Source organism: Coregonus lavaretus (genome assembly GCF_964263955.1).
Source record: "Coregonus lavaretus genome assembly, chromosome: 18".
In the NCBI taxonomy this organism is placed as follows: domain Eukaryota; kingdom Metazoa; phylum Chordata; class Actinopteri; order Salmoniformes; family Salmonidae; genus Coregonus; species Coregonus lavaretus.
This window is the reverse complement of record NC_140005.1, coordinates 49,318,743-49,344,199: the sequence shown is the minus strand read 5'-3', so window position 1 is coordinate 49,344,199 and position 25,457 is coordinate 49,318,743. Positions and strand designations below refer to the sequence as shown.

Genomic DNA, 25,457 nt, shown 5'->3' with positions numbered 1-25,457 from the left:
GAACGGGCCGGACCGGACTGGTGACACACACCACTTGCTTGGTGCGAGGAGTGGGACTGGGTTTCCTCATAAACCTCCGCTCCCTCTGCTGCCTACTCAGTTCCTCTCGCCGAGCCTCTACACTCTCCTTCTCCCTTAACGCCTCCTGTAGCTCCTCCCTATGACCATTTAACTCCTGCTCCCTCATGACCAATAGCCCCCGTAACCTGGTGGCCTCCTCTCCTATTCTGCAGATTCGCCCTGTAGCTGCCTCCTGCTGCCCCGTCGTCCACGCCGTGTGCCCCCCCCAAAATGTCTTGGGGTTGCCTCTCGCCTGTCCGACGACGGCACTGTTGGCGCCGTACCTCCTCTCTCGCCAGGGCTTTAACTTTTGCCCATGGCCCTTTGCCCGCGAACATGTCCTCCCAGGACCACCATTGGCCCACCCCACCAACCTCTCCAGCTCCTTACCTGGCGTTTGCTCCTGAACACGCTGCTTGGTCCTGTATTGGTGGGATCTTCTGTCACGCTCGTTATAATATAATAATAATAATAATAATAATATGCCATTTAGCAGACGCTTTTATCCAAAGCGACTTACAGTCATGCGTGCATAAATTTTTGTGTATGGGTGGTCCCGGGGATCGAACCCACTACCTTGGCGTTACAAGCGACGTGCTCTACCAGCTGAGCTACAGAGGACCACATAATGAGCGGACCAAGGCGCAGCGTGATATGCGTACATCTTTTAATGAGTACTTAAACAATACAACAAAACAACAAAACGATACGTGAAGTCCAAGGTTAAACACCAAAACAAACCTTACACGGAACAAGATCCCACAAATGACAAGTGCAAAACAGGCTGCCAAGATGGTGTAGTAGTGCAGTTCTGTTTTTGTCGTGTGTCTGTAAATAGCCTGTAAATACCCTGTTTTTTTGTATTTTTCGTACATATTTCCCTATCAGACTTTTCATCCTTCTACAAAATATATACTTTCCTGCAACCCGCCTCACTCAATGTGGAACGGATTCTATTATTGACTTACCTTTTATCTAGAATCTCCAGTTGAAACTAGCTAGCCAGCTAACTAGCTACTTGCTATCAGCTACCGTTAGCGGTTTTTCACCATTGTCCGTGGCCTGCACCACTCACCAGCCAGCTCTAGTCTGGACTATTATTCGGCCAGTCTGCACAGCGCGTTATCGACCCAGAACATATCAGTTTTTCTGCCGGAATCACTGAATCACTGGACCTTTAACTCCGGATTCATCGCTACCAGCTAGCTGCAACAAAATGGACGCTGTGGTCTGGCTAATCATCCTGAGCTAGGCCCATCTCCCGGCTATCTACCTCTCTGTCAACCGGACGGGACCACCTAGTGTTGACACGAAGCCCCGCCGATCCTACACGACTGGTCTGCCGACGAAATCGTCTGATGTGGTTACGACGTCGACCACGAAGATTCCATCTGCTAGCCCCGGCACGCTAGCACACGCTAGCCGTGGCCTCTTACTCGCTAGTGCTTTAGCAGCCTCCGAACTATCCTATTGCTGTTCACCGGACCTTATGATAACTCAGCTATACAGCTGATGTCTGCTGGACTGTTCCTTTTTACGGTACTACATCCTGTTTATGTTTAGCCTCAGCCCAAACATGGTTAGCTTATTGTTGTTTCGGTTATTTCTAATTGTACTATTTCACTGTAGATCCCCCAGCCCAGCTAAACCTGCCTTAGATAGCTCCTTTGTCCCACCCCCCATACACGCGGAGACCGACTCAATTGGTGCCTCCAGTGATGCTATCTCTTTCATTGTTCCCCAACGCTTAGGTTTACCTCCACTTTACTCATATCCTTCCATATCCTTGTCTGTACATAATGCCCTGAATCTTTTCTACAACACCCGGAAATCTGCCCCCTTTATTCTATGTACCCAACGCACTAGAAGACCAGTTCTTAAAGCCTTTAGCCGTATCCTTATTCTAGTCCTCCTCTGTTCCTCTGGTGATGTAGAGGCTAACCCAGGCCCTGCAGCCCTCAGTATCACTCCTACTCCCCAGGCGCTATCATTTGCTGACTTCTGTAATCGCAAATGTCTTGGTTTCTTGCACGTAAATATCAGAAGTCTACTTCCTAAGTTTGAGTTATTCACTGCGTTAGCACACTCCGCCAACCCCGATGTTCTAGCAGTGTCTGAATCCTGGCTTAGGAAGGCCACCAAAAATTCTGAAATTTCCATCCCCAACTATAACATTTTCCGTCTAGATAGAACTGCCAAAGGGGGTGGAGTTGCAATCTACTGTAGAGATAGCCTGCAGAGCTCTATCATACTATCCAGGTCTGTGCCCAAACAGTTTGAGCTTCTACTTCTAAAAATCCACCTTTCCAGAAATAAATCTCTCACTGTTGCCGCTTGCTACAGACCCCCCTCAGCCCCCAGCTGTGCCCTGGACACCATATGTGAATTGATTGCCCCCCATTAATCCTCAGAGTTCGTACTGCTTGGTGACCTAAATTGGGATATGCTTAATACCCCGGACATCCTACAATCCAAACTAGATGCCCTCAATCTCACGCAAATTATCAACAAACCTACCAGGTACAACCCTAAATCCGTAAACATGGGTACCCTCATAGATATCATCCTGACTAACCTACCCTCTAAATACACCTCAGCTGTCTTCAACCAGGATCTCAGCGATCACTGCCTTATTGCCTGCGTCCGTAACAGGTCCGCGGTCAAACGACCACCCCTCATCACTGTCAAACGCTCCCTAAAACACTTTAGCGAGCAGGCCTTCCTAATTGACCTGGCCCAGGTATCCTGGATGGATATAGATCTCATTCCGTCAGTAGAGGATGCCTGGTTGTTCCTTAAAAGTAATTTCCTCTCAATCTTAAATAAACATGCCCCATTAAAAAAATACAGAACTAAGAACAGATATAGCCCCTGGTTCTCCTCAGACTTGACTGCCATTGACCAGCACAAAAACATCCTGTGGCGTACTGCATTAGCATCAAATAGCCCCCGCGATATGCAACTTTTCAGGGAAGTTAGGAACCAATATACACAAGCAGTCAGGAAAGCAAAGGCTAACTTTTTCATACAGACATTTGCTTCCTGTAGCACTAACTCCAAAAAGTTTTGGGACACTGTAAAGTCCATGGAGAATAAGAGTACTTCCTCCCAGTTGCCCACTGCACTGAGGCTAGGAAACACTATCACCACCGATAAATCTACAATAATCGAGAATTTCAACAAGCATTTTGCTACGGCTGGCCTTGCTTTCCATCTGGCTACCACTACCCCGGCCACCAACTCTGCACCCTCCGCTGCAACTTGCCCATGCCCCCCCCCGCTTCTCCTTCACACAAATTCAGACAGCTGATGTTCTGAAAGAGCTGCAAAATCTGGACCCCTACAAATCAGCTGGGCTAGACAATCTGGACCCTTTCTTTCTAAAACTAGCCGCCGAAATTGTCGCAACCCCTATTACTAGTCTGTTCAACCTCTCTTTCAAAACGTCTGAGATCCCCAGAGATTGGAAAGCTGCCGCGGTCATCCCCCTCTTCAAAGGGGGTGACACTCTAGATCCAAACTGCTACAGACCTATATCCATCCTGCCCTGCCTTTCGAAAGTATTTGAAAGCCAAGTTAACAAACAGATCACCGACCATTTCGAATACCACCGTACCTTCTCCGCTATGCAATCCGGTTTCCGAGCTGGTCATGGGTGCACTTCAGCCACGCTCAAGGTCCTAAACGATATTATAACCGCGATTGATAATAGACAGTACTGTGCAGCCGTCTTCATCGACCTGGCCAAGGCTTTCGACTCTGTCAACCACCGCATTCTTATTGGCAGACTAAATAGCCTTGGTTTCTCAAATGACTGCCTCGCCTGGTTCACCAACTACTTCTCAGATCGAGGTCAGTGTGTCAAATCGGAGGGCCTGTTGTCTGGACCTATGGCAGTCTCTATGGGGGTGCCACAGGGTTCAATTCTTGGGCCGACACTTTTCTCCGTGTATATCAATGATGTCGCTCTTGCTGCTGGTGACTCTCAGATCCACCTCTACGCAGACGACACCATTTTGTATACATCTGGCCCTTCATTGGACACTGTGTTAACAAACCTCCAAACGAGCTTCAATGCCATACAACACTCCTTCAGTAGCCTCCAACTGCTCTTAAACACTAGTAAAACTAAATGCATGCTTTTCAATCGAACGCTGCTGGCACCCGCCCACCCGACTAGAATCACCACTCTCGACGGGTCTGACCTAGTGTATGTGGACAACTACAAATACCTAGGTGTCTGGTTATACTGTAAACTCTCCTTCCAGACTCACATAAAGAATCTCCAATCCAAAGTTAAATCTAGAATCGGCTTCCTATTTCGCAACAAAGCCTCCTTCACTCATGCTGCCAAACATGCCCTCGTAAAACTGACTATCCTACCGATCCTTGACTTCGGCGATGTCATTTACAAAATAGCCTCCAACACTCTACTCAGCAAATTGGATGTAGTCTATCACAGTGCCATCCGTTTTGTCTCCAAAGCCCCATACACTACCCACCACTGTGACCTGTACGCTCTTGTTGGCTGGTCCTCACTACATGTTCGTCGTCAAACCCACTGGCTCCAGGCCATCTATAAATCACTGCTAGGCAAATCCCCGCCTTATCTTAGCTCATTGGTCACCATAGCAGCACCCACCCGTAGTCTGCGCTCCAGCAGTCATATCTCACTGGTCATTCCCAAAGCCAACACCTCCTTTGGCCGCCATTCCTTCCAGTTCTCTGCTGCCAATGACTGGAACGAATTGCAAAAATCTCTGAAGCTGGAGACTCTTATCTCCCTCACTAACTTTAAGCATCAGTTGTCAGAGCACCTTACCGATCACTGCACCTGTACACAGCCCATCTGAAATTAGCCCACCCAACTACCTCATCCCTATATTGTTATTTATTTTGCTCTTTTGCACCCCAGTATCTCTATTTGCACATAATCTCTTGCACATCTAGCATTCCAGTGTTAATACTAATTGTAATTATTTTGCACTATAGCCTATTTATTGCCTTACCTCCATAACTTGCTACATTTGCACACACTGTATATATATTTTCTGTTGTATTTTTGACTTTATGTATTTTTTTTTTTTACCCCATATGTAACTCTGTGTTGTTTTTATCGCACTGCTTTGCTTTATCTTGGCCAGGTCGCAGTTGTAAATGAGAACTTGTTCTCAACTGGCTTACCTGGTTAAATAAAGGTGAAATAAAAAAAATAAAAAAAGTATTGGTCCCAATCAGAGACAACGAGCCACAGCTGTCTCTAATTGGGAACCACCCTGGCCAACATAGAAATAAACGATCTAGAAAGAAACACATAGAAAACAAAACATAGACACTACACACCCTGGCTCAACATTTAAGAGTCCCCAGAGCCAGGGCGTGACAGACAAGGAGGTGACTGAAAATGTTGTTGTGTTGTTTGATGCAAGAAACCACTTTACAAAATAAAATGCATTATTATTCCCATACCATTATTACAGAGAATCAGACAAATGATGCTACCCTCTGCCTATTGGCTACTTAGCTTATTCAAGCCTGTCTCAAAATACAACACTGCCTCTTTTAGACAAAAAAACATCTCTTTAAATGATTGGCTTTTCAAAGACTGGCTTTTCTAAAAAATGTACACGTTTTGTGCTCTTGTAGGAAGCAATCACTCCCCTATTGCTGACTACAAATTATATTTAACCGGGCTAATAACTCACTAACTATTAAAGGATATGAACAACATGTGCACGTGGCTACATGCAGCTCTCGCTTTGATCTCAAAACATGCACATTTACTCACGACTGCTCATGCTGTAAACACAGTCCAGTTCAAAGTAAATGGCACAGATCCATATATGGCAATGGTCTATTTGCATATAGACCTATTGCAGCTCTGATTGTATATGCTGCACCGGTCTGTGTAGAGTATGGGCTGAGTAGTGCGTGTCAATGCAATAGAATCCTACTACGATGTGTTCTGCCTACAACAAAATCTGTTGCATAGTTTGTTTTGTTTCGGTATGTTGCATTGAAAGAGGCTAATATTACGTTGATTCGATCACAATTGCCACAGTAAAGGGAAACGTTGATAGTGTTAACATGGAAAACTCTAGAATAGTGGTCACCAACCTTTTCAGAGTCAAGATCACTTTTAGTCAAAACGCAAGCTGAGCTCTATCGCTTAGATTTTTTAAAAACATGACTTAAGCCTATACAACATTAACCAATTAAAAACAGTACTGTAGCAATGAGGTTTGTGCAGTAAGCTATAGGCCCAATACATTCTCACCACATATTGGCTTTGCTTGAATTGCCCTGCCAATGCATTGTTGTTCGGGCCATTCATTATATTTCAACATTTGAGGTATGCTATATGATTACATCGGTAATAGATCCATTGTTGTATTACTTGTGAAGCACAGCTGAGTGAGCATACATTTAAATAATTTGCTTTTTTATTTTATTTTACTGGGCTGATGGTGCCTGCATCTGATGGTCAGTCTCAGCGGAGGGAGAGAGCAGCAGACTGAGGGTCCGCCTCTCAACATCCCTCCGCTCTCCCTTTCCTCCACTGACACTGACCAAAAAAGAGTCGCACCGCATTAATTCTGCCTCAGGCACAAATTCATGTTGTTACTCCTATGAAATTAAAAAAGACCCAAGCCGCTAATAATAACAACAACGCAAGCCTATAGATACACTTTTCTACTCATTCATTACTGCTGCAGTGCTTGTTGTATCGCTGAGTGGAAATAGGAAGAACGCACATTTTATGGCTTATAAAAGTGTTGAATACAAAGTGTTGACAGTGCTGACTAAGAACTTAAATATGAACTGACTCATAAAAACAGCATCTCTTTGCTGTATTCATTGACAGTTTCTCTCTAGTCATGGTTTACATTTTTTTGAAATCTCACAGTATCAACTTTGCTGTAGCTTTCTTTTATGCCTGCTACGTTACTGAAGACACGGTCATCTGAGCCATCCGATTGGCCAGCGGTAGGCCTATAGTGCACTTGATTTGCTCTCTGGGCCCACAGGGAAGGCAGAGTTTGTACCTTCAGACACATGAAATGGTTCAAAATGGCAACAGTTCGCCTACCCGGCGCGGAAGCTAGCTGAATCGGGTGCACCTACCGCCAACAGCCCGAGACCATTAAAAAAATATAAAAAATAAAAAGGAACACAAGGCTTTATTGTTGGGTTTTTTACAGAAATGTTTACAGATCGACTAGGAATGCCTTAGAGATCGAATGACTTGGAGATCGACCGGTTGGTGACAACTGCTCTAGAAAGTTGTGTGAAGTTCAATCTCGTTGCTTCTCTTTGTGGGCTGATATTTCTGCGCGGCAGTCCCTGGAGCTAAGCTGCAGTCTCGGGGCTACTGGGCGCGCAGCTTAGAGGGAACATTACCAACGACCCAATCCATCTCCGTGTGCTGCAACTCAGACCCAAACGAGGTACGGGCATCCGGGAGAGGAAGTCACTATTGGAAACACCAAGCCCCCTTAACAATGCTACACGATTGTCAACAGAACCTGCGACACGGACTAGTAGGGGAACAGTGCCAGCCGTCCCCTAGTCTCGCACACAAACTGATTCGGGTGAGGGCAGCCTGAGCATGCACCAAGCCGAGACATATAAGACAACAAACGTGAGTATTTTTTAATTCATTGGGGTATGGTCGCGATCCCGAAACCAGCTTGTTAGCATTTGTCGTTTTGGTTGCGTTAGCCATCTTATTGCTCCAGGCCAAGCAAAGAATAACTAATTGTTTGTGATTATCAAAGTTATGAGAACCATACAAACTTCAACACACAACATCCAGGGGGTGAGCACGCTTTACCACTAAGGGACAGTTTAGTTTGCGCAACATAAGACAGTCTCGTGTTCCAATTGTTTGTTTTAGTAGCGTGAATTGTTTCTGTTCACACCGAGGTGAAGAGCAGAATTTTTGAAGGAATGAATCCGAGCCTCACACTTATCACTTTCATTGGCCTTGTCAGGAGTGATTGTAGATCATTCAACCGAAGTCGCGAGAGTGCGACTGCCCATAGTATGTTGTACCGAAGTTGACTGACTGAACGGAAACTGTTTCCATGGCTGTGTCCTAAATCACACCATATTCTCTATTTAGTGCACCACTTTTGACCACAGCCCACTTTTCTCCATAGGGCTCTGTTAAACTAGTGCACTAAATAGGGAATAGGGTGCCATTTGGGACCACACCACATTCCATGTCATAGTGAACAGTGGCTCCAACGGCCTCGCTGGTATCACAACAGCTTGGATTGATGACACACAAGCACATAGAAGCAAATACACATTCATATACTGTAGGTACACATCAGCATACTCAATTGGAGTGATCACGCACACACGTACGCACGCACGCAGAGACACAGACACAAGGAGACACACACACAGACATGCCCACACAAACAGACACACACATCACTCCTAAAAGTGTGAGAAACTGCCATAAACTGCCTTGACATGTTATGACAAGCATTACGCTTACAACAGCTTTACGTAGTAGCATCACACGACGTCTGACAAAGAGAGGTAGTGAGGTCACCTGTAGCCTGGCGGTCTCCTGGCTCCACCAATCCTGGAAGTCTCTCTGGAGCTTCACCTTTGACCTCTCCAGCAGCAGCTGCAAGTGCTCAATCTCCATCTTCAGTGTTTTCAGACGGCCAAAGGTTCTCTTGTAACTGATAAGAGACAGGAAACCAAGGTGTAATCGCTGCCAAAGGTGATTCTAACATGTGTTGACTCAGGGGGTTCAATACTTACGTAATCAATATGTAGTGTTTTATTTTTCATATCGTTTTTACAAATGTTAGAATTTTTCTTCCACTTTGACAGAGTATTTTGTGTAGATCGTTGACAAAAAAATGACAATTAAATACATTTGAATCCCACTTTATAACAACAAAATGTGGAAAAAGTCAAGGGGTGTGAATACTTTCGGAAGGCACTGTATAATGCAGTGTACTGTAATGACACATACAAGCACATCAACCCATTTGTACGTGTCTCTGAATACACATACTGCAGCCTACTTACCTCTTCTTCTCCTCGTCCATCTGTGTGCGGATGTTTTCTTCCACAGGGTCCACCTCCTCTACCTCTACTGGGCTGCCAGTGACACCTATGTATATGTGGGGAAATGAAATAAATGAAGTTCTTCTCTCAGTCTCCACACACACACACACACACACACACACGCTCTAAGACATGTTCAAAACATGTCTAGAATAAAATCACAAGGACATCAAGAATGTAAAGTGTGTGTGCTTGCTCGTGTCCATAATATCTTTAGAAGACAACACACTGTATTCTAATTCCGGCCCCGGATAATGGAGGCCAGCCTGTTCCGAAGTGTTCTCTGATGCACAACTCAAATAACAAGACAGACCTTTGGCGTCTGAACCCGAGGGAAATGTTTGTAAACTTGGAACTTTCTCTCGTCAGATCTCTCGTCAGTCGACGGGGATGAAGCGTACAGTCAAAGAGTTCTGCCACCCAGTCGCATTTTGTGTTTCCAGTCCTCTGTAATTCAGATCGCAGGTCTCTACTAAATACTTTTTAAGTAGGGGCTAACAATGGTGGTCATGTACGCCCATTGAGGATGCTGATTTTGGTTCCATTGGTCCAGGCATTGTTTCATTCACGTTGAACTAAATCATTGGTCCAAGATAATTAGAATTAAGTTCTGCTGGATGAAAACTTCCCAAAATATATGTTTTTCCTCTATTCCCTTAGCACACATCTGCTAAAAGACATCTTGGATTCAAGAGTGATAAGATGGGGCCGGTGTGTAGGTTTTGAATAAAGGATATTTAATTGGCAAACTTACTTCCATTAAAGTAGAATTACTGTTATGGGCAGTGTGACCAAACTATCCTCCTGCTGTTTGGCTCTGGGCTAACTAATTAACTGCGGATGAGGAGAATTCACATTCTGACGATTAGGAAGACAACGTACCGTGAGCTGCTCTCTGCATCCTACGCAACTCCAACTGCTTCTTCAGTTTATCTGAGAGAAAAAGAAAGAGGGAGATGAAGAGAGACAAGATAGTGTGCGAGAAAGGTGATAGTTGTAGATAGAGATAGTTGTAAATAATGTTATTTTAAAAGGTCAAGGTTATTTACAACTCATCATTCCGTCATTACAAACACTTGTTATCCAACTGGCATTCATCCCCGGCAAGTGTATGATGTAAACTAACCAACTAAACAAACTGTAGTGGGCCTCAATTAATCAACCAAGAGACCAAAAAGGTGCACTAAGTCTGTACGATATTTGAGTTGATAAAAACCCAAGCCGTTTATAAAGAAGTCTCGTTCTTTCAACATAACATTGGCGATGATGTCTTGTATGAGTCGTTGGCTGTGTCCGAAATCTGTCTTGCCTACTACTTACTAAAACTATATTCTACTGTGTAAGTACTAATCATACTACATACTATTTAGAATCTACTGTTTAGTAAAAATTTATGCATTAAGCACCAAATATCAACATACTAGGCTCACCTATACTAAGAACGCATCATCTAATGAGCAAATGTGTCGTTTCCCACCATTTGTTCATTTGGTAACAGCCCGTCCACTCGTATTTGATTACCAGTTGATTATCAGCTGTTGTCAAACACATTTGGTCTGAAAAGATGCTTCTCTTCCTCAATAGTGTGCAGTGAATTCTACTAAATGAAAACCCGAAATGAGTATGACATCCTGGCATTTAAAGCATACAACATTTTCAAAATGTCACATACTATAAAACTTTATATTTTTGCATAGTCTGAGGTTCTGCATGCTAATGAATCAATTGGGTAGGTCTGCTGTCTCTAATAGTTCACACATATTGCATGCTCCGGTCATTTAGATGGGTGCTGCCAGCTGTTCCGTGTTAGTGGGCTACTGAGCATGACTGTGGGCATGATTGAAATCTAAATCCAACTCTGTTTTTAAAAAAAATTAAATTTTATACAATATACAGTTGAAGTCGGAAGTTTACATACACCTTAGCCAAATACATTTAAACTCAGTTTTTCACAATTCCTGACATTTAATCCTAGTAAACATTCCCTGTCTTAGGTCTGTTAGGATCACAACTTTATTTTAAGAATGTGAAATGTCTATAATAGAATAATAGTAGAGACAATGATTATTTCAGCTTTTATTTATTTCATCACATTCCCAGTGGGTCAGAAGTTTACATACACTCAACTAGTATTTGGTAGCATTGCCTTTAAATTGTTTAACTTCGGTCAAACCTTTCGGGTAGCCTTCCACAAGCTTCCCACAATAAGTTGGGTGAATTTTGGCCCATTCCTCCTGACAGAGCTGGTGTAACGGAGTCAGGTTTGTAGGCCTCCTTGCTCGCACACGCTTTATCAGTCCTGCCCACACATTTTCTATAGGATTGAGGTCAGGGTTTTGTGATGGCCACTCGAATAACTTGACTTTGTTGTCCTTAAGCCATTTTGCCACAACTTTGGAAGTGTGCTTGGGGTCATTGTCCATTTGGAAGACCCATTTGTGACCTAGATTTAACTTCCTTTCCTTCCTCATGATGCCATCTATTTTGTGAAGTGCACCAGTCCCTCCTGCAGCAAAGCACCCCCACAGCATGATGCACACCCGTGCTTCACGGTTGGGATGGTGTTCTTCGGCTTGCAAGGGTCCCCCTTTTTCTTCCAAACATGACAATGGTCATTATGGCCAAACAGTTCTATTTTTGTTTCATCAGACCAGAGGACATTTCTCCAAAAAGTATGATCTGTGTCCCCATGTGCAGTTGCAAACCGTAGTCTGGCTTTTTTTATGGCGGTTTTGGAGCAGTGGCTTCTTCCTTGCTGAGCGGCCTTTCAGGTTATGTCGATATACAGTGGGGAGAACAAGTATTTGATACACTGCTGATTTTGCAGGTTTTCCTACTTACAAAGCATGTAGAGGTCTGTAATTTTTCTCATAGGTACACTTCAACTGTGAGAGACGGAATCTAAAACAAAAATCCAGAAAATCACATTGTATGATTTTTAAGTAATTAATTTGCATTTTATTGCATGACATAAGTATTTGATACATCAGAAAAGCAGAACTTAATATTTGGTACATAAACCTTTGTTTGCAATTACAGAGATCATACGTTTCCTGTAGGTCTTGACCAGGTTTGCACACACTGCAGCAGGGATTTTGGGCCACTCCTCCATACAGACCTTCTCCAGATCCTTCAGGTTTCGGGGATGTCGCTGGGCAATACGGACTTTCAGCTCCCTCCAAAGATTTTCTATTGGGTTCAGGTCTGGAGACTGGCTAGGCCACTACAGGACCTTGAGATGCTTCTTACGGAGCCACTCCTTAGTTGCCCTGGCTGTGTGTTTCGGGTCGTTGTCATGCTGGAAGACCCAGCCACGACCCATCTTCAATGCTCTTACTGAGGGAAGGAGGTTGTTGGCCAAGATCTCGCGATACATGGCCCCATCCACCCTCCCCTCAATACGGTGCAGTCGTCCTGTCCCTTTTGCAGAAAAACATCCCCAAAGAATGATGTTTCCACCTCCATGCTTCACGGTTGGGATGGTGTTCTTGGGGTTGTACTCATCCTTCTTCTTCCTCCAAACACGGCGAGTGGAGTTTAGACCAAAAAGCTCTATTTTTGTCTCATCAGACCACATGACCTTCTCCCATTCCTCCTCTGGATCATCCAGATGGTCATTGGCAAACTTCAGATGGGCCTGGACATGGGCTGGCTTGAGCAGGGGGACCTTGCGTGCGCTGCAGGATTTTAATCCATGACGGCGTAGTGTGTTACTAATGATTTTCTTTGAGACTGTGGTCCCAGCTCTCTTCAGGTCTTTGACCAGGTCCTGCCGTGTAGTTCTGGGCTGATCCCTCACCTTCCTCATGATCATTGATGCCCCACGAGGTGAGATCTTGCATGGAGCCCCAGACCGAGGGTGATTGACCGTCATCTTGAACTTCTTCAATTTTCTAATAATTGTGCCAACAGTTGTTGCCTTCTCACCAAGCTGCTTGCCGATTGTCCTGTAGCCCATCCCAGCCTTGTGCAGGTCTACAATTTTATCCCTGATGTCCTTATAAAGCTCTCTGGTCTTGGCCATTGTGGAGAGGTTGGAGTCTGTTTGATTGAGTGTGTGGACAGGTGTCTTTTATACAGGTAACGAGATCAAACAGGTGCAGTTAATACAGGTAATAAGTGGAGAACAGGAGGGCTTCTTAAAGAAAAACTAACAGGTCTGTGAGAGCCGGAATTCTTACTGGTTGGTAGGTGATCAAATACTTATGTCACGCAATAAAATGCAAATTAATTTCTTAAAAATCATACAATGTGATTTTCTGGATTTTTGTTTTAGATTCTGTCTCTCACAGTTGAAGTGTCCCTATGATAAAAATTACAGACCTCTACATGCTTTGTAAGTAGGAAAACCTGCAAAATCGGCAGTGTATCAAATACTTGTTCTCCCCACTGTAGGACTCGTTTTACTGTGGATATAGATACTTTTGTACCTGTTTCCTCCAGCATCTTCACAAGGTCCTTTGCTGTTGTTCTGAGATTGATTTGCACTTTTCGCACCAAAGTACGTTTATCTCTAGGAGACAGAACACGTCTCCTTCCTGAGCGGTATGACGGCTGCGTGGTCCCATGCAGTTTATACTTGCGTACTATTGTTTGTACAGATGAACGTGGTACCGTCAGGCGTTTGGAAATTGCTCCCAAGGATGAACCAGACTATTTTTCTGAGGTCTTGGCTGATTTCTTTTGATTTTCCCATGATGCCAAGCAAAGAGGCACTGAGTTTGATGGTAGGCCTTGAAATACATCCACAGGTACACCTCCAATTGACTCAAATGATGTCAATTAGCCTATCAGAAGGTTCTAAAGCCATGACATAATTTCAAGGAATTTTACAAGCTGTTTAAAGGCAAAGTCAACTTAGTGTATGTAAACTTCTGACCCACTGGAAATGATTCAGTGAATTATAAGTGAAATAATCTATCTGTAAACAATAGTTGGAAAAATTACTTGTGTCATGCACAAAGTAGATGTCCTAACTGACTTGCCAAAACTATAGTTTGTTAACAAGAAATCTGTGGAGTGGTTGAAAAACGAGTTTTAATGACTCCAACCTAAGTGTATGTAAACTTCTGACTTCAACTGCATTTCTTTTTTTCTACCAGATAATTCCCCAACCCCATTTCCCTCCACATACACAAAACAACAGGATACAGTGGCTTGCGAAAGTATTCACCCCCCTTGGCATTTTTCCTATTTCGTTGCCTTACAACCTGGAATTAAAATGTTTTTTGGGGGGTTTGTATCATTTGATTTACACAACGTGCCTACCATTTGAAGATGCAAAATATTCTTTATTGTGAAACAAACAATAAATTAGACAAAAAAACGGGTTCCGCTGGTGTACAGCAATCTTTAAGTCATACCACAGATTCTCAATTGGATTGAGGTCTGGGCTTTGACTAGGCCATTCCACTTCCATTTCAATGTTTCCCCTTAAACCACTCGAGTGTTGCTTTAGCAGTATGCTTAGGGTCATTGTCCTGCTGGAAGGTGAACCTCCGTCCCAGTCTTAAAATGCAAATCAATTTCTAACATTTTTTACATGCGTTTTTCTGGATTTTTTTGTTGTTATTCTGTCTCTCACTGTTCAAATAAACCTAACATTAAAATTATAGACTGATCATGTCTTTGTCAGTGGGCACACGTACAAAATCAGCAGGGGATCAAATAATTTTTTCCCTCACTGTATATCTTGAAATAGGAGAAGGGACAACTAGTTAAACAATCAAAATCATCCGGGGTTCACCCTCCCAACCACAAATAAAAATTTTTTTACGATCAGCTAGATGGCATTTTAGTGCCAGCTAGTGTGTAGCTTAATCCCTGCTTTGGTATCACTAACGCTAGCATAAATGATTTTGTACGTTTGCCCACAGACAAAGAAATGATCAGTCTATAATTTTAATGGTAGGTTTCTTTGAACAGTGAGAGACAGAATAACAACAAAAAAAATCCAGAAAAACACGTCAAAAATGTTATAAATTGATTTGCATTTTAATGAGGGAAATAAGTATTTGACCCCTCTGCAAAACATGACTTAGTACTTGGTGGCAAAACCCTTTTTGGCAATCACAGAGGTCAGACGTTTCTTGTAGTTGGCCACCAGGTTTGCACACATCTCAGGAGGGATTTTGTCCCACTCCTCATTGCAGAACTTCTCCAAGTCATTAAGGTTTTGAGGCTGACGTTTGGCAACTCGAACCTTCAGCTCCCTCCACAGATTTTCTATGGGATTAAGGTCTGGAGACTGGCTAGGCCAATCCAGGACCTTAATGTGCTTCTTCTTGAGCCACTCCTTTGTTGCCTTGGCCGTGTGTTTTGGGTCATTGTCATGCTGGAATACCCATCCACAACCCATTTTCAATGCCCTGGCTGAGGGAAGGAGGTTCTCACCCAAGATTTGACGGTACATGGCCCCGTCCATCGTCCCTTTGATGCGGTGAAGTTGTCCTGTCCCCTTAGCAGAAAAACACCCCCAAAGCATAATGTTTCCACCTCCATGTTTGATGGTGGGGATGGTGTTCTTGGGGTCATAGGCAGCATTCCTCCTCCTCCTCCAAACACGGCAAGTTGAGTTGATGCCAAAGAGCTCCATTTTGGTCTCATCTGACCACAACACTTTCACCGAATCATTCAGATGTTCATTGGCAAACGTCAGACGGGCAGTATATGTGCTTTCTTGAGCAGGGGGACCTTGCGGGCGCTGCAGGATTTCAGTCCTTCACGGTGTAGTGTGTTACCAATTGTTTTCTTGGTGACTATGGTCCCAGCTGCCTTGAGATCATTGACAACATCCTCCCGTGTAGTTCTGGGCTGATTCCTCACCGTTCTCATGATCATTGCAACTCCACAAGGTGAGATCTTGCATGGAGCCCCAGGTCGAGGGAGATTGACAGTTCTTTTGTGTTTCTTTCATTTGCGAATAATCGCACCAACTGTTGTCACCTTCTCACCAAGCTGCTTGGCGATGGTCTTGTAGCCCATTCCAGCCTTGTGTAGGTCTACAATCTTGTCCCTGACATCCTTGGAGAGCTCTTTGGTCTTGGCCATGGTGGAGATTTTGGAATCTGATTGATTGATTGCTTCTGTGGACAGGTGTCTTTTATACAGGTAACAAGCTGAGATTAGGAGTGTGCTCCTAATCTCAGCTCGTTACCTGTATAAAAGACACCTGGGAGCCATACATCTTTCTGATTGACTGGGGGTCAAATACTTATTTCCCTCATTAAAATGCAAATCAATTTATAACATTTTTGACATGCGTTTTTCTGGATTTTTTTGTTGTTATTCTGTCTCTCACTGTTCAAATAAACCTACCATTAAAATTATAGACTGATAATTTCTTTGTCAGTGGGCAAACGTACAAAATCAGCAGGGGATCAAATACTTTTTTCCCTCACTGTACATGGTAATGTTAAAATTTTATTTTATTAGTGATCCAATACATAATATAGTATATTTATCATAATCTGGTTGTAATCCAGAGAGGTTAGAAAATATATCTAGATCCTCTATGAGGCTGTGGAGGGATTCAAGTTGTGGATTTATAAGAAAACATGACTAATCAGTGTACAATGACACCTTTGTTTTTAAACCCTGGATTTCTAATCCCTTGATATTATTGTTGGATCTGATTTTAATAGCTAACATTTCGATGGCCATAATAAATAGATATGCCGATAGTGGACAACGTTGTTTTACTCCTCTTGACAGTTTAAAACTTTTGGATAAATAACCATTATTTACTATTTTATACCTAGGGTTACTATATAGTCTCCTGAGTGGCGCAGTGGTCTAAGGCACTGCATCGCAGTGCTAACTGTGTCACTAGAGATCCTGGTTCGAATCCAGGCTCTGTCGCAGCCGGCCGCGACCGGGAGACTCATGGGCGGCGCACAATTGGCCCAGCGTCGTCCAGGGTAGGGGAGGGAATGGCCGGCAGGGATGTAGCTCAGTTGATAGAGCATGGTGTTTGCAACGCCAGGGTTGTGGGTTCGATTCCCACAGGGGGCCAGTATAAAAAAAATATGTATTCACTAACTGTAAGTCGCTCTGGATAAGAGCGTCTGCTAAATGACTAAAATGTAAATGTATACATTATTTTAACCCATTTTATAAGAGATATTCCAAAATTGAAATGCTCCAGGCATTTATATATAAACTCGTACTTTATCAAATGCCTTTTCAAAGTCAGCTATGAATAGCAGGCCTGGTTTCCCAGATTTTTCATAGTGTTCTATTGTTTCCAGTACTTGCCTTATATTATCTCCAATGTATCTTCCATGTAAAAAACCTGTTTGATTAGAATGAATAATGTCCGGTAATACCTTTTTAATTCTATGCGCTATACATTTTGCTAGAAGTTTTGCATCACAACACTGAAGTGTAAGGAGCCTCCAATTTTTTTAATGGACTGGATCTTTATATTTCCCACTTGTATCCTGTTTCAGTAATAATTAAATCAGACCTTCTTCTTGAGTGTCTGATAAATCTACCATTTACATAGGAGTGGTTAAAATATGATAATAACGGTCCACTGAGTATATCAAAAAAGGTTTGGTATACCTCGACTGGTATGCCATCCAACCATGGAGTTCTCCTGGACTTAAAGTCTTTAATTGCATCCATAAGTTCCTCCTCTGCAATTTCACCTTCACATGAAAAATCACACAAAATCCCTACAATTAGCTTCAGTTAGAGGAGATGGAGGCGACTGAAACGAAAACATACAGTGCCTTGCAAAAGTATTCATCCCCCTTGGCGTTTTTCCTATTTTGTTCCATTACAACCTGTAATTTAAATTGATTTTTATTTGGATTTCATGTAATGGACATACACAAAATAGTCCAAATTGGACTATACATGATCTCAGTAAATATACACACCTGTTCTGAAAGGCCCTAGAGTCTGCAACACCACTAAGCAAGGGGCACCACCAAGCAAGCAGCACCATGAAGACCAAGGAGCTCTCCAAACAGGTCAGGGACAAAGTTGTGGAGAAGTACAGATCAGGGTTGGATTATAAAAAATATCAGAAACTTTGAACATCCCACGGAGCACCATTAAATCCATCATAAACAAATAGAAAGAATATGGCACCACAAAAAACCTGCCAAGAGAGGGCCGCCCACCAAAACTCACAGACCAGACAAGGAGGGCATTAATCAGAGAGGCAACAAAGAGACCAAAGAAAATCCTGAAGGAGCTGCAAAGCTCCACAGCGGAGATTGGAGTACCTGTCCATAGGACCACTTTAAGCCGTACACTCCACAGAGCTGGGCTTTAAGGAAGAGTGGCCAGAAAAAAAGCCATTGCTTAAATAAAAAAATAAGCACACACGTTTGGTGTTCGCCAAAAGGCATGTGGGAGACTCCCCAAACATATGGAAGAAGGTACTCTGGTCAGATGAGACTAAAATTGAGCTTTTTGGCCATCAAGGAAAATGCTATGTCTGGCGCAAACCCAACACCTCTCATCACCCCGAGAACACCATCCCGAGAGTGAAGCATGGTGGTGGTAGCATCATGCTGTGGGGATGTTTTTCATCGGCAGGGACTGGGAAACTGGTCAGAATTGAAGGAATGATGTCCCCTAAATACAGGGACATTCTTGAGGGAAAACTGTTTGTCTTCCAGAGATTTGAGACTGGGATGGAGGTTCACCTTCCAGCAGGACAATGACCCTAAGCATACTGCTAAAGCAACACTCGAGTGGTTTAAGGGGAAACATTTAAATGTCTTGGAATTGCCTAGTCAAAGCCCAGAACTCAATCCAATTGAGAATCTGTGGTATGACTTAAAGATTGCTATACACCAGCGGTACCCATTCAACTTGAAGGAGCTAGAGCAGTTTTGCCTTGAAGAATGGGCAAAAATCCCAGTGGCTAGATGTGCCAAGCTTATAGAGACATACCCCAAGAGACTTGCAGCTGTAATTGCTGCAAAAGGTGGCTCTACAAAGCATTGATTTGGGGGGGTGAATAGTTATGCATGCTCAAGTTTTCTGTTTTTTTGTCTTATTTCTTGTTTGTTTTACAAAAAAAAATATTTAGCATCTTCAAAGTGGTAGACATGTTGTGTAAATCAAATGATACAAACCACCCAAAAATCCATTTTAATTCCAGGTTGTAAGGCAACAAAATAGGAAAAATGCCAAGGGGTGCGAATACTTTGACAAGCCACTGTATGCTTAAAGTACTTTGCTTCCTCCTTCAAAATATAATTTGGTGAATCATGGGTGACTCCGTCATTTGTAACCAGTTTCAGTAAATTATTTTGGTAGCATTTCTATGTTGAAGATAAAAAAATAATTTGGTGCATTTTTCCCCATATTCCATCCACTTTGCTTTATTTGTACAATATATTTTTTTACATTTTAGTCATTTACCAGACACTCTTATCCAGAGCGACTGAGTGCATTATTATTATTTTTTATTTTTTTATACTGGCCCCCCGTGGGAAACGAACCCACAACCCTGGCGTTGCAAGCGCCATGCTCTACCAACTGAGCTACACGGGGCCCGTGTATTACACTTGATCTTTCTTGAATAAATTTCTTTATTTCTTTTTGTTTTTCCTCTAATTTATTCTGAGCCTCTCTGTTACAGTTTTTATTGCTATCTATCTGTTCTGTTAGACTTTCTATTTCCTTTGTTAGTATGGACTCTTGACCTAAATTGCTTTTTTGTTTTTGAGATGAGTACTGAATTGCATGGCCTATAAAGGCACATTTAAAAGTGTCCCATGCAATAAGGGGATGTGTTATGTCGGAAAAGTTCAGTTATAAATTCCTCTGTCCTAGTTAAAAATAAGTTATCATCCAATAGGCTTTGATAAAATTTCCAATATCCTCGCCCACGTGGAAATTCAGTAAGAGTAATGTATATTGTATGCCAATTATATGATGGTCCGACCGCATTCTGTCCCCTATCAACATTTTTTAAACTTTTGGTGCCAACGAGAATGACATAAGAAAGAAGTCAAGACGACTAGCATGATGGAGTCTCCGCCATGTATATCTCACTAGGTCAGGATACTTAAGCCTCCATATAGCCACTAATTACATTTTACATTTTAGTAATTTAGCAGACACTCTTATCCAGAGCAACTTACAGTTAGTGAGTGCATACATTTTTCATACTGGCCCCCCGTGGGAAACGAACCCACAACCCTGGCGTTGCAAGCGCCATTCTCTACTAACTGAGCTACAGGGGACTAATTCTAATGTATCCATATTTCGTTAAGAGCATGAGGGTGATAGTTTGTAGTGTGATTTCCTTTACGGTCCATTGAGCTATTTAAAACAGTATTATAATCTCCCACCATAATAATATAGTCTTATATTGCTTGCAGGATTGATAATTTATTATATATATTGTCAAAGAAGCGTGGATCATCATTATTTGGTCCGTAAAGGTTAATGAGCCATATCTGTGTATGGTCCAATAACATATTTAAAATCATCCATCTACCTTGCGGATCTGTTTGGACAATTTGCACATTCGGATCAAAATTACTGTTAATTAATATCATCAACCCTTTTGAGTTTCTTTGCCGATGGGAGAAGTATATTTCGCCCCCCAAGTCCTTTTTCCACACAACTTCATCTAGAATTGTTGAATGAGTTTCCTGTAAACAATATTATATTCCTTCTCTTGGAGCCATGTAAATATTGTTCTTCTTTTGATATTATCTGCTAAGCCATTACAATTATAACTGGCTATACTTATTTCACCACTTACCATAATGAGATGAGTTTCAAATCTATTTATCATAATATATGTTTATAAATGTACCAATAAAAAGTACCATAGTGATTGAGTATCCATATAGCTGTACCATGATATTTGCATTGCTACTAAGTAACCCTCCAATTGTTCTCCACTATTCCCCCCGCTAAAGCCCCTCCCCATCCCAAGTTGGGTTGTCATCCCAGTGATTGGCATACCAGCCCCGTTCGTCTGGATCCCTAGGCCACCCGAGAGGCCGGGACCCATCCTTCGAAAACAGCACACAGTGCCACCCACAAAACAGAAACAATATATATATATATATATATATATATATATATATAAATAAACTGAGGTGAGAGCATTGGAAATGCTTTTGGCGGTTGACCTGTTTCTGTTTTGTGGGTGGCACTGTGTCTGTTTTGTGTCCATTAAAATAACATAAAATGGATCAAAATACAGTGTAGACATTGTTAATGTTGTAAATGGCCATCTTGACTTGGCCATGCTGACAGAGTGAGAAAGTGCAGGGAGCAGGATACGGTGGTCAGGAGAGAAAATAGAGGGGGACTGGAGGGCTACTGGAGTGGCTTACGGCTACAATGTATATAGAGCAATTTTGTAAGGCACTCCCGGGGTCCAACCGACCAACTATGGTGAATCTTGTCTGAGCCAAGATTCACGGAGTGAGAGATGGAGTGAGATCAGTAGGAGTATGGAGTGTAGCACTGAGGAGTTAGGGTTGGACATTTTTGGTAACTTTCCCAAAATCTGCAGGTCTTTCAGGAATCCAGGTTGGAAGATTCCCAGAATTTGAAAAGGATTTCTCCAAATGTTGTAGTCCTGAAAGGAGTGGCTTCACACCTGGTGCGCGATATTGAAACAGCACCCTCTACCAAGTGAGGTCCTGTGCCGTAGCAAAATGTCAACATGCACTGATGAATGTCCTTAAAGTATGCGAGAGGAATACACTAACTGTAAAACTATTGGCGAGGGTGTCATCTTGAAAGCAAACATCGTAAAATAGGCAACTGCAGGCATTTTTCCAAAAGTAGGTGAACAACGCCTTGTTGCTTAGGATTCTGTATGGCGGGGAGCATCTGAGAATCAATCAGGGATTCTCAGAGGTCAATAAGGGTAGAGCGGTCAAGTGCTCGTCTAATAGCCTGCAACACTGCACCAAGATAAAAAAAAAGGGAGCCCAGTGGGCAAAACAAGTTGCAATGACGTCGTTACAACCAGATTTCAAACATTTATATTGTAATCTGGTTGTAATTACATAATTTCTGGTCACAATGACATTATTTCAGCCAGCTTTGCCCAGAGACGAAGAAAGAGACAGCAGTAAAAAAAAAAAAAAAAAACTATTTTGAGAAACCATGTTTTTTGTTCTGTGTGTAAGTGGCTGTAAGAATATCCTCTTTACTTGCCACATAGAAAAAGCTCAAATCAATAATTTACACAGATCGACTGACGTTTTTAGCTGTGTATAATTCTGTGTTATACACAGTGTGTGGGCTCTTCAATGTTCCATTAACAGGCAGACTGCATAGCTGGCTCAGGTCCTTCACAATGACGAGATTTTATATTTCTGTATAAACCAGACAGTGTCAAAGATCACTGACACATACACAGACACACAAACACACACTTTTGACAGATGAGAAACACTCTTTCAGGATCACACGCTTTGTGATGTTGGCAAAAGTGTGATCCAACTCCAAGAGTCGGTGTGCTTGCTGAGTGCGCCACTTGGCTGCCTAAAGAGGCCCACTTCATCCCCCTCCTCCACCTCCCTCCCCAACCAGACTTGGGGCTGTACATGGGCCTGAAAAGCACCAGGGCCTGTTCCAAACCTCTGCATGGTCCCCTTGCCGTGTCGGGAGACGTGCCGTCGTCATAAAGGACTGCTTACCAGCTGAAAGCCTCAACAAATATTTTCCAATTCCTGTGGACTGGAGGTTAAATGTGAACAGCCGCACGAAAGACCACAGTGAGCTCTTGGCCCCAACACCATGCACACACAGGCCTACAGAGCTTTGAATATTCATCACAGATGCATAAGTCAATGGGGGCATTTGCGTCAGTGCATACATTGAAATGTACATTGAAACGTACAGACAATACATAACAATGTTCGTAACATGACAGTAAGTCACGTTAACATCAAACATACTGCAGATCATTTCATGAAATGGGCAGGTAGCTTAGTGGGTAAGAGCGTTGTGCCAGTAACCAAAAGGTCGCTGGTTCTAATCCCCGAGCCGACTAGGTGAAAAATCTGTCGATGTGCCCTTAAGCAAGGCACTTAACCCTAATTGCTCCTGTAAGTCGCTCTGGATAAGAGCGTCTGCTAAATGACTAAAATGTAAATCCGCTGAGAGGACAATTTGTCCATATTGTAAAATGTTGAGGAGAAACTACAGCAACGGGGGCGATTTCATACGGGTCAGCTTTGGCTATGTGCTTAGCTCGTCTCATGCTGAAACAGGCACACCAGATAAAACATTCCTACAGCCTGCTGACGATATTGGCCCAGCAACTACATAACGTCCACAATCACATAACACTGGAGGTTTTTTGGATGTTCGACCAGGGTTTTGGTGTGTGGGCTACTGCCTATAAACACGCCAGACTATGGAGAGGTGAATGAGCTTGGGGCCTTTGCAACATGGCAAGGTGTTTACAGCTAGCTACCCCCCCACCCACCCCAAAGCTTAAAGGGGGCCACAACTGACCTGATAAGTACCTGTATGGTCTCATCATGTCCCCAAAACCCCCTAGAGTCACTACCCCCTTGGCGGCAGAAGTGGGAGAGGATGGGGGGCAGATGGGATTTGTCCTCCTGCAAAGTAGGACAGCGCCACATAAATCCCTACACATCTGGCAAAGAGATCGGGGGACCCTGCTCGTTTTTTCGACTGGCCCGCACCTTTTCTTCTCCTTCAGAAGACATACATCACCCACCCCTCTTGAAAAATAGAGCTATGTCCCCGTGCTTTTGGAGCCGGGGGGCTTGGAACGTGTGCGTCTCCGGCAGGATTTGATTCCAGAAAAAACCCTTTGTGGTAGCCAAGAACAATACCGGTAACCAGGGAATCTTGAGGCACCTCTGTCTCAGCTAGCTACCTCTCTTTCTCACTCTCTCCCCGTAACTGACCCTCATGCCACGTACACTCATGAGGCGAACATTCCCAAGGCCTCTTTCTACATTATGCTAAGTTTATTCATTGTTCTACATCCACAATGAGGCACAGGTAGTCTAAAATGTCCTGGCTCCTCATCCGAAAACGGCAAGGAAAACACACAGAGCTAAATATATTATGGCACACGTTTCCGTTCGGGAGAAGCAAGTAACTACCTTCCACTATAAACACTGCCCTTCATGTAGGAAAAATGCAATTCCACGCCCTCAACATTATAATAACATGTGAGAGTATCTAATTCCCCTTGTTTTGTCTTCTTTCTCAATTTTACTCTTGAGTAATTCATATGATATATTTTTACACAATTGCAATACAATGTGGATCAAGGGACAGGAGTCTTTTGAATTCAATGCCTTAGTTGATAAAATACCAGTACAAACGCCGATATTCAATTCAGTGTGTTTGATTTGCACAGCAGAGCATCCTGGATAGAATTTATTTAGAAATGTGTAGTAGCGTGACAAGACCTGTTCAGTTCTGACCATAAACCTGCCTGAAAAGTAATCCAGACTGATCCAGATTATCCAACTACCTGAATGATTTTTGCAACACAGCTACCCAAGAAACTTAGCTTCTACTGTCTATGTTTCAAATGTTAACATTCCATAATGGTGTCATTGGACGAGATCACAATCATTTTTTGCGATGGACGCCTCTGGTGTACAGCTGTGTCAACACCTCAGAAACACCACTGTAAAACGCTGATGATACCCCCGAATTCCAGGGTGCTAAGTGTACACTGGCACTTCAGAGTGGGTGACAGGCGCATGCCACCAAACCCACGCGTGTTACTTTCAGCACAGCCAAGGAGAAGGGTGTGCGGCGAACTGCTCCATTTCATTGCCGTCTGATCAGGGCACGCATGCACACAGAGAAACAAAAAAACTATTCCACAGTACTCATTCACACACAAATGCTACAAAGATCAAACTGTATAGGAGTGTACTGGAGATATCAAATCAAATCACATTTTATTTGCCACATGCGCCGAATGCAACAGGTGTAGACATTACCGTGAAATGCTTACAGCCCTTAACCAACAACGCATGATTTAAAAAAAAATAAACAACAACAACAAAAGTGTTGAGAAAAAAAGAGCAGAAGTAAAATAAAATAACAGTAGGGAGACTATATATACAGGGTGGTACCGGTGCAGAGTCAATGTGCGGGGGCACCGGCTAGTTGAGGTAATATGTACATGTGGGTAGAGTTAAAGTGACTATGCATAAATAATTAACAGAGTAGCAAAAGCGTAAAAAGATGGGGTGGGGGTGGGGGGGGGGCAGTGCAAGTAGTCCGGGTAGCCATTTCATTAGCTGTTCAGGAGATTTATGGCTTGGGGGTAGAAGCTGTTGAGAGCCTTTTGG

At 43.0% G+C, this 25,457-nt stretch overlaps 1 protein-coding gene across 1 annotated transcript in view; it reads right to left on the bottom strand.

The window, feature by feature from the left end:
• Positions 1–25,457, bottom strand: part of kif6 (kinesin family member 6) — a gene marked incomplete at both ends in the record, with an annotated part of 141,217 nt that overhangs the window by 21,254 nt on the left and 94,506 nt on the right. Inside the window, 3 exons of the mRNA XM_084181929.1 lie at positions 8,655–8,762; positions 9,118–9,202; positions 10,039–10,089. Coding sequence (XP_084038055.1) covers positions 8,655–8,762; positions 9,118–9,202; positions 10,039–10,089 — 244 coding nt within the window. The remainder of the gene's footprint in view (positions 1–8,654; positions 8,763–9,117; positions 9,203–10,038; positions 10,090–25,457) is intronic.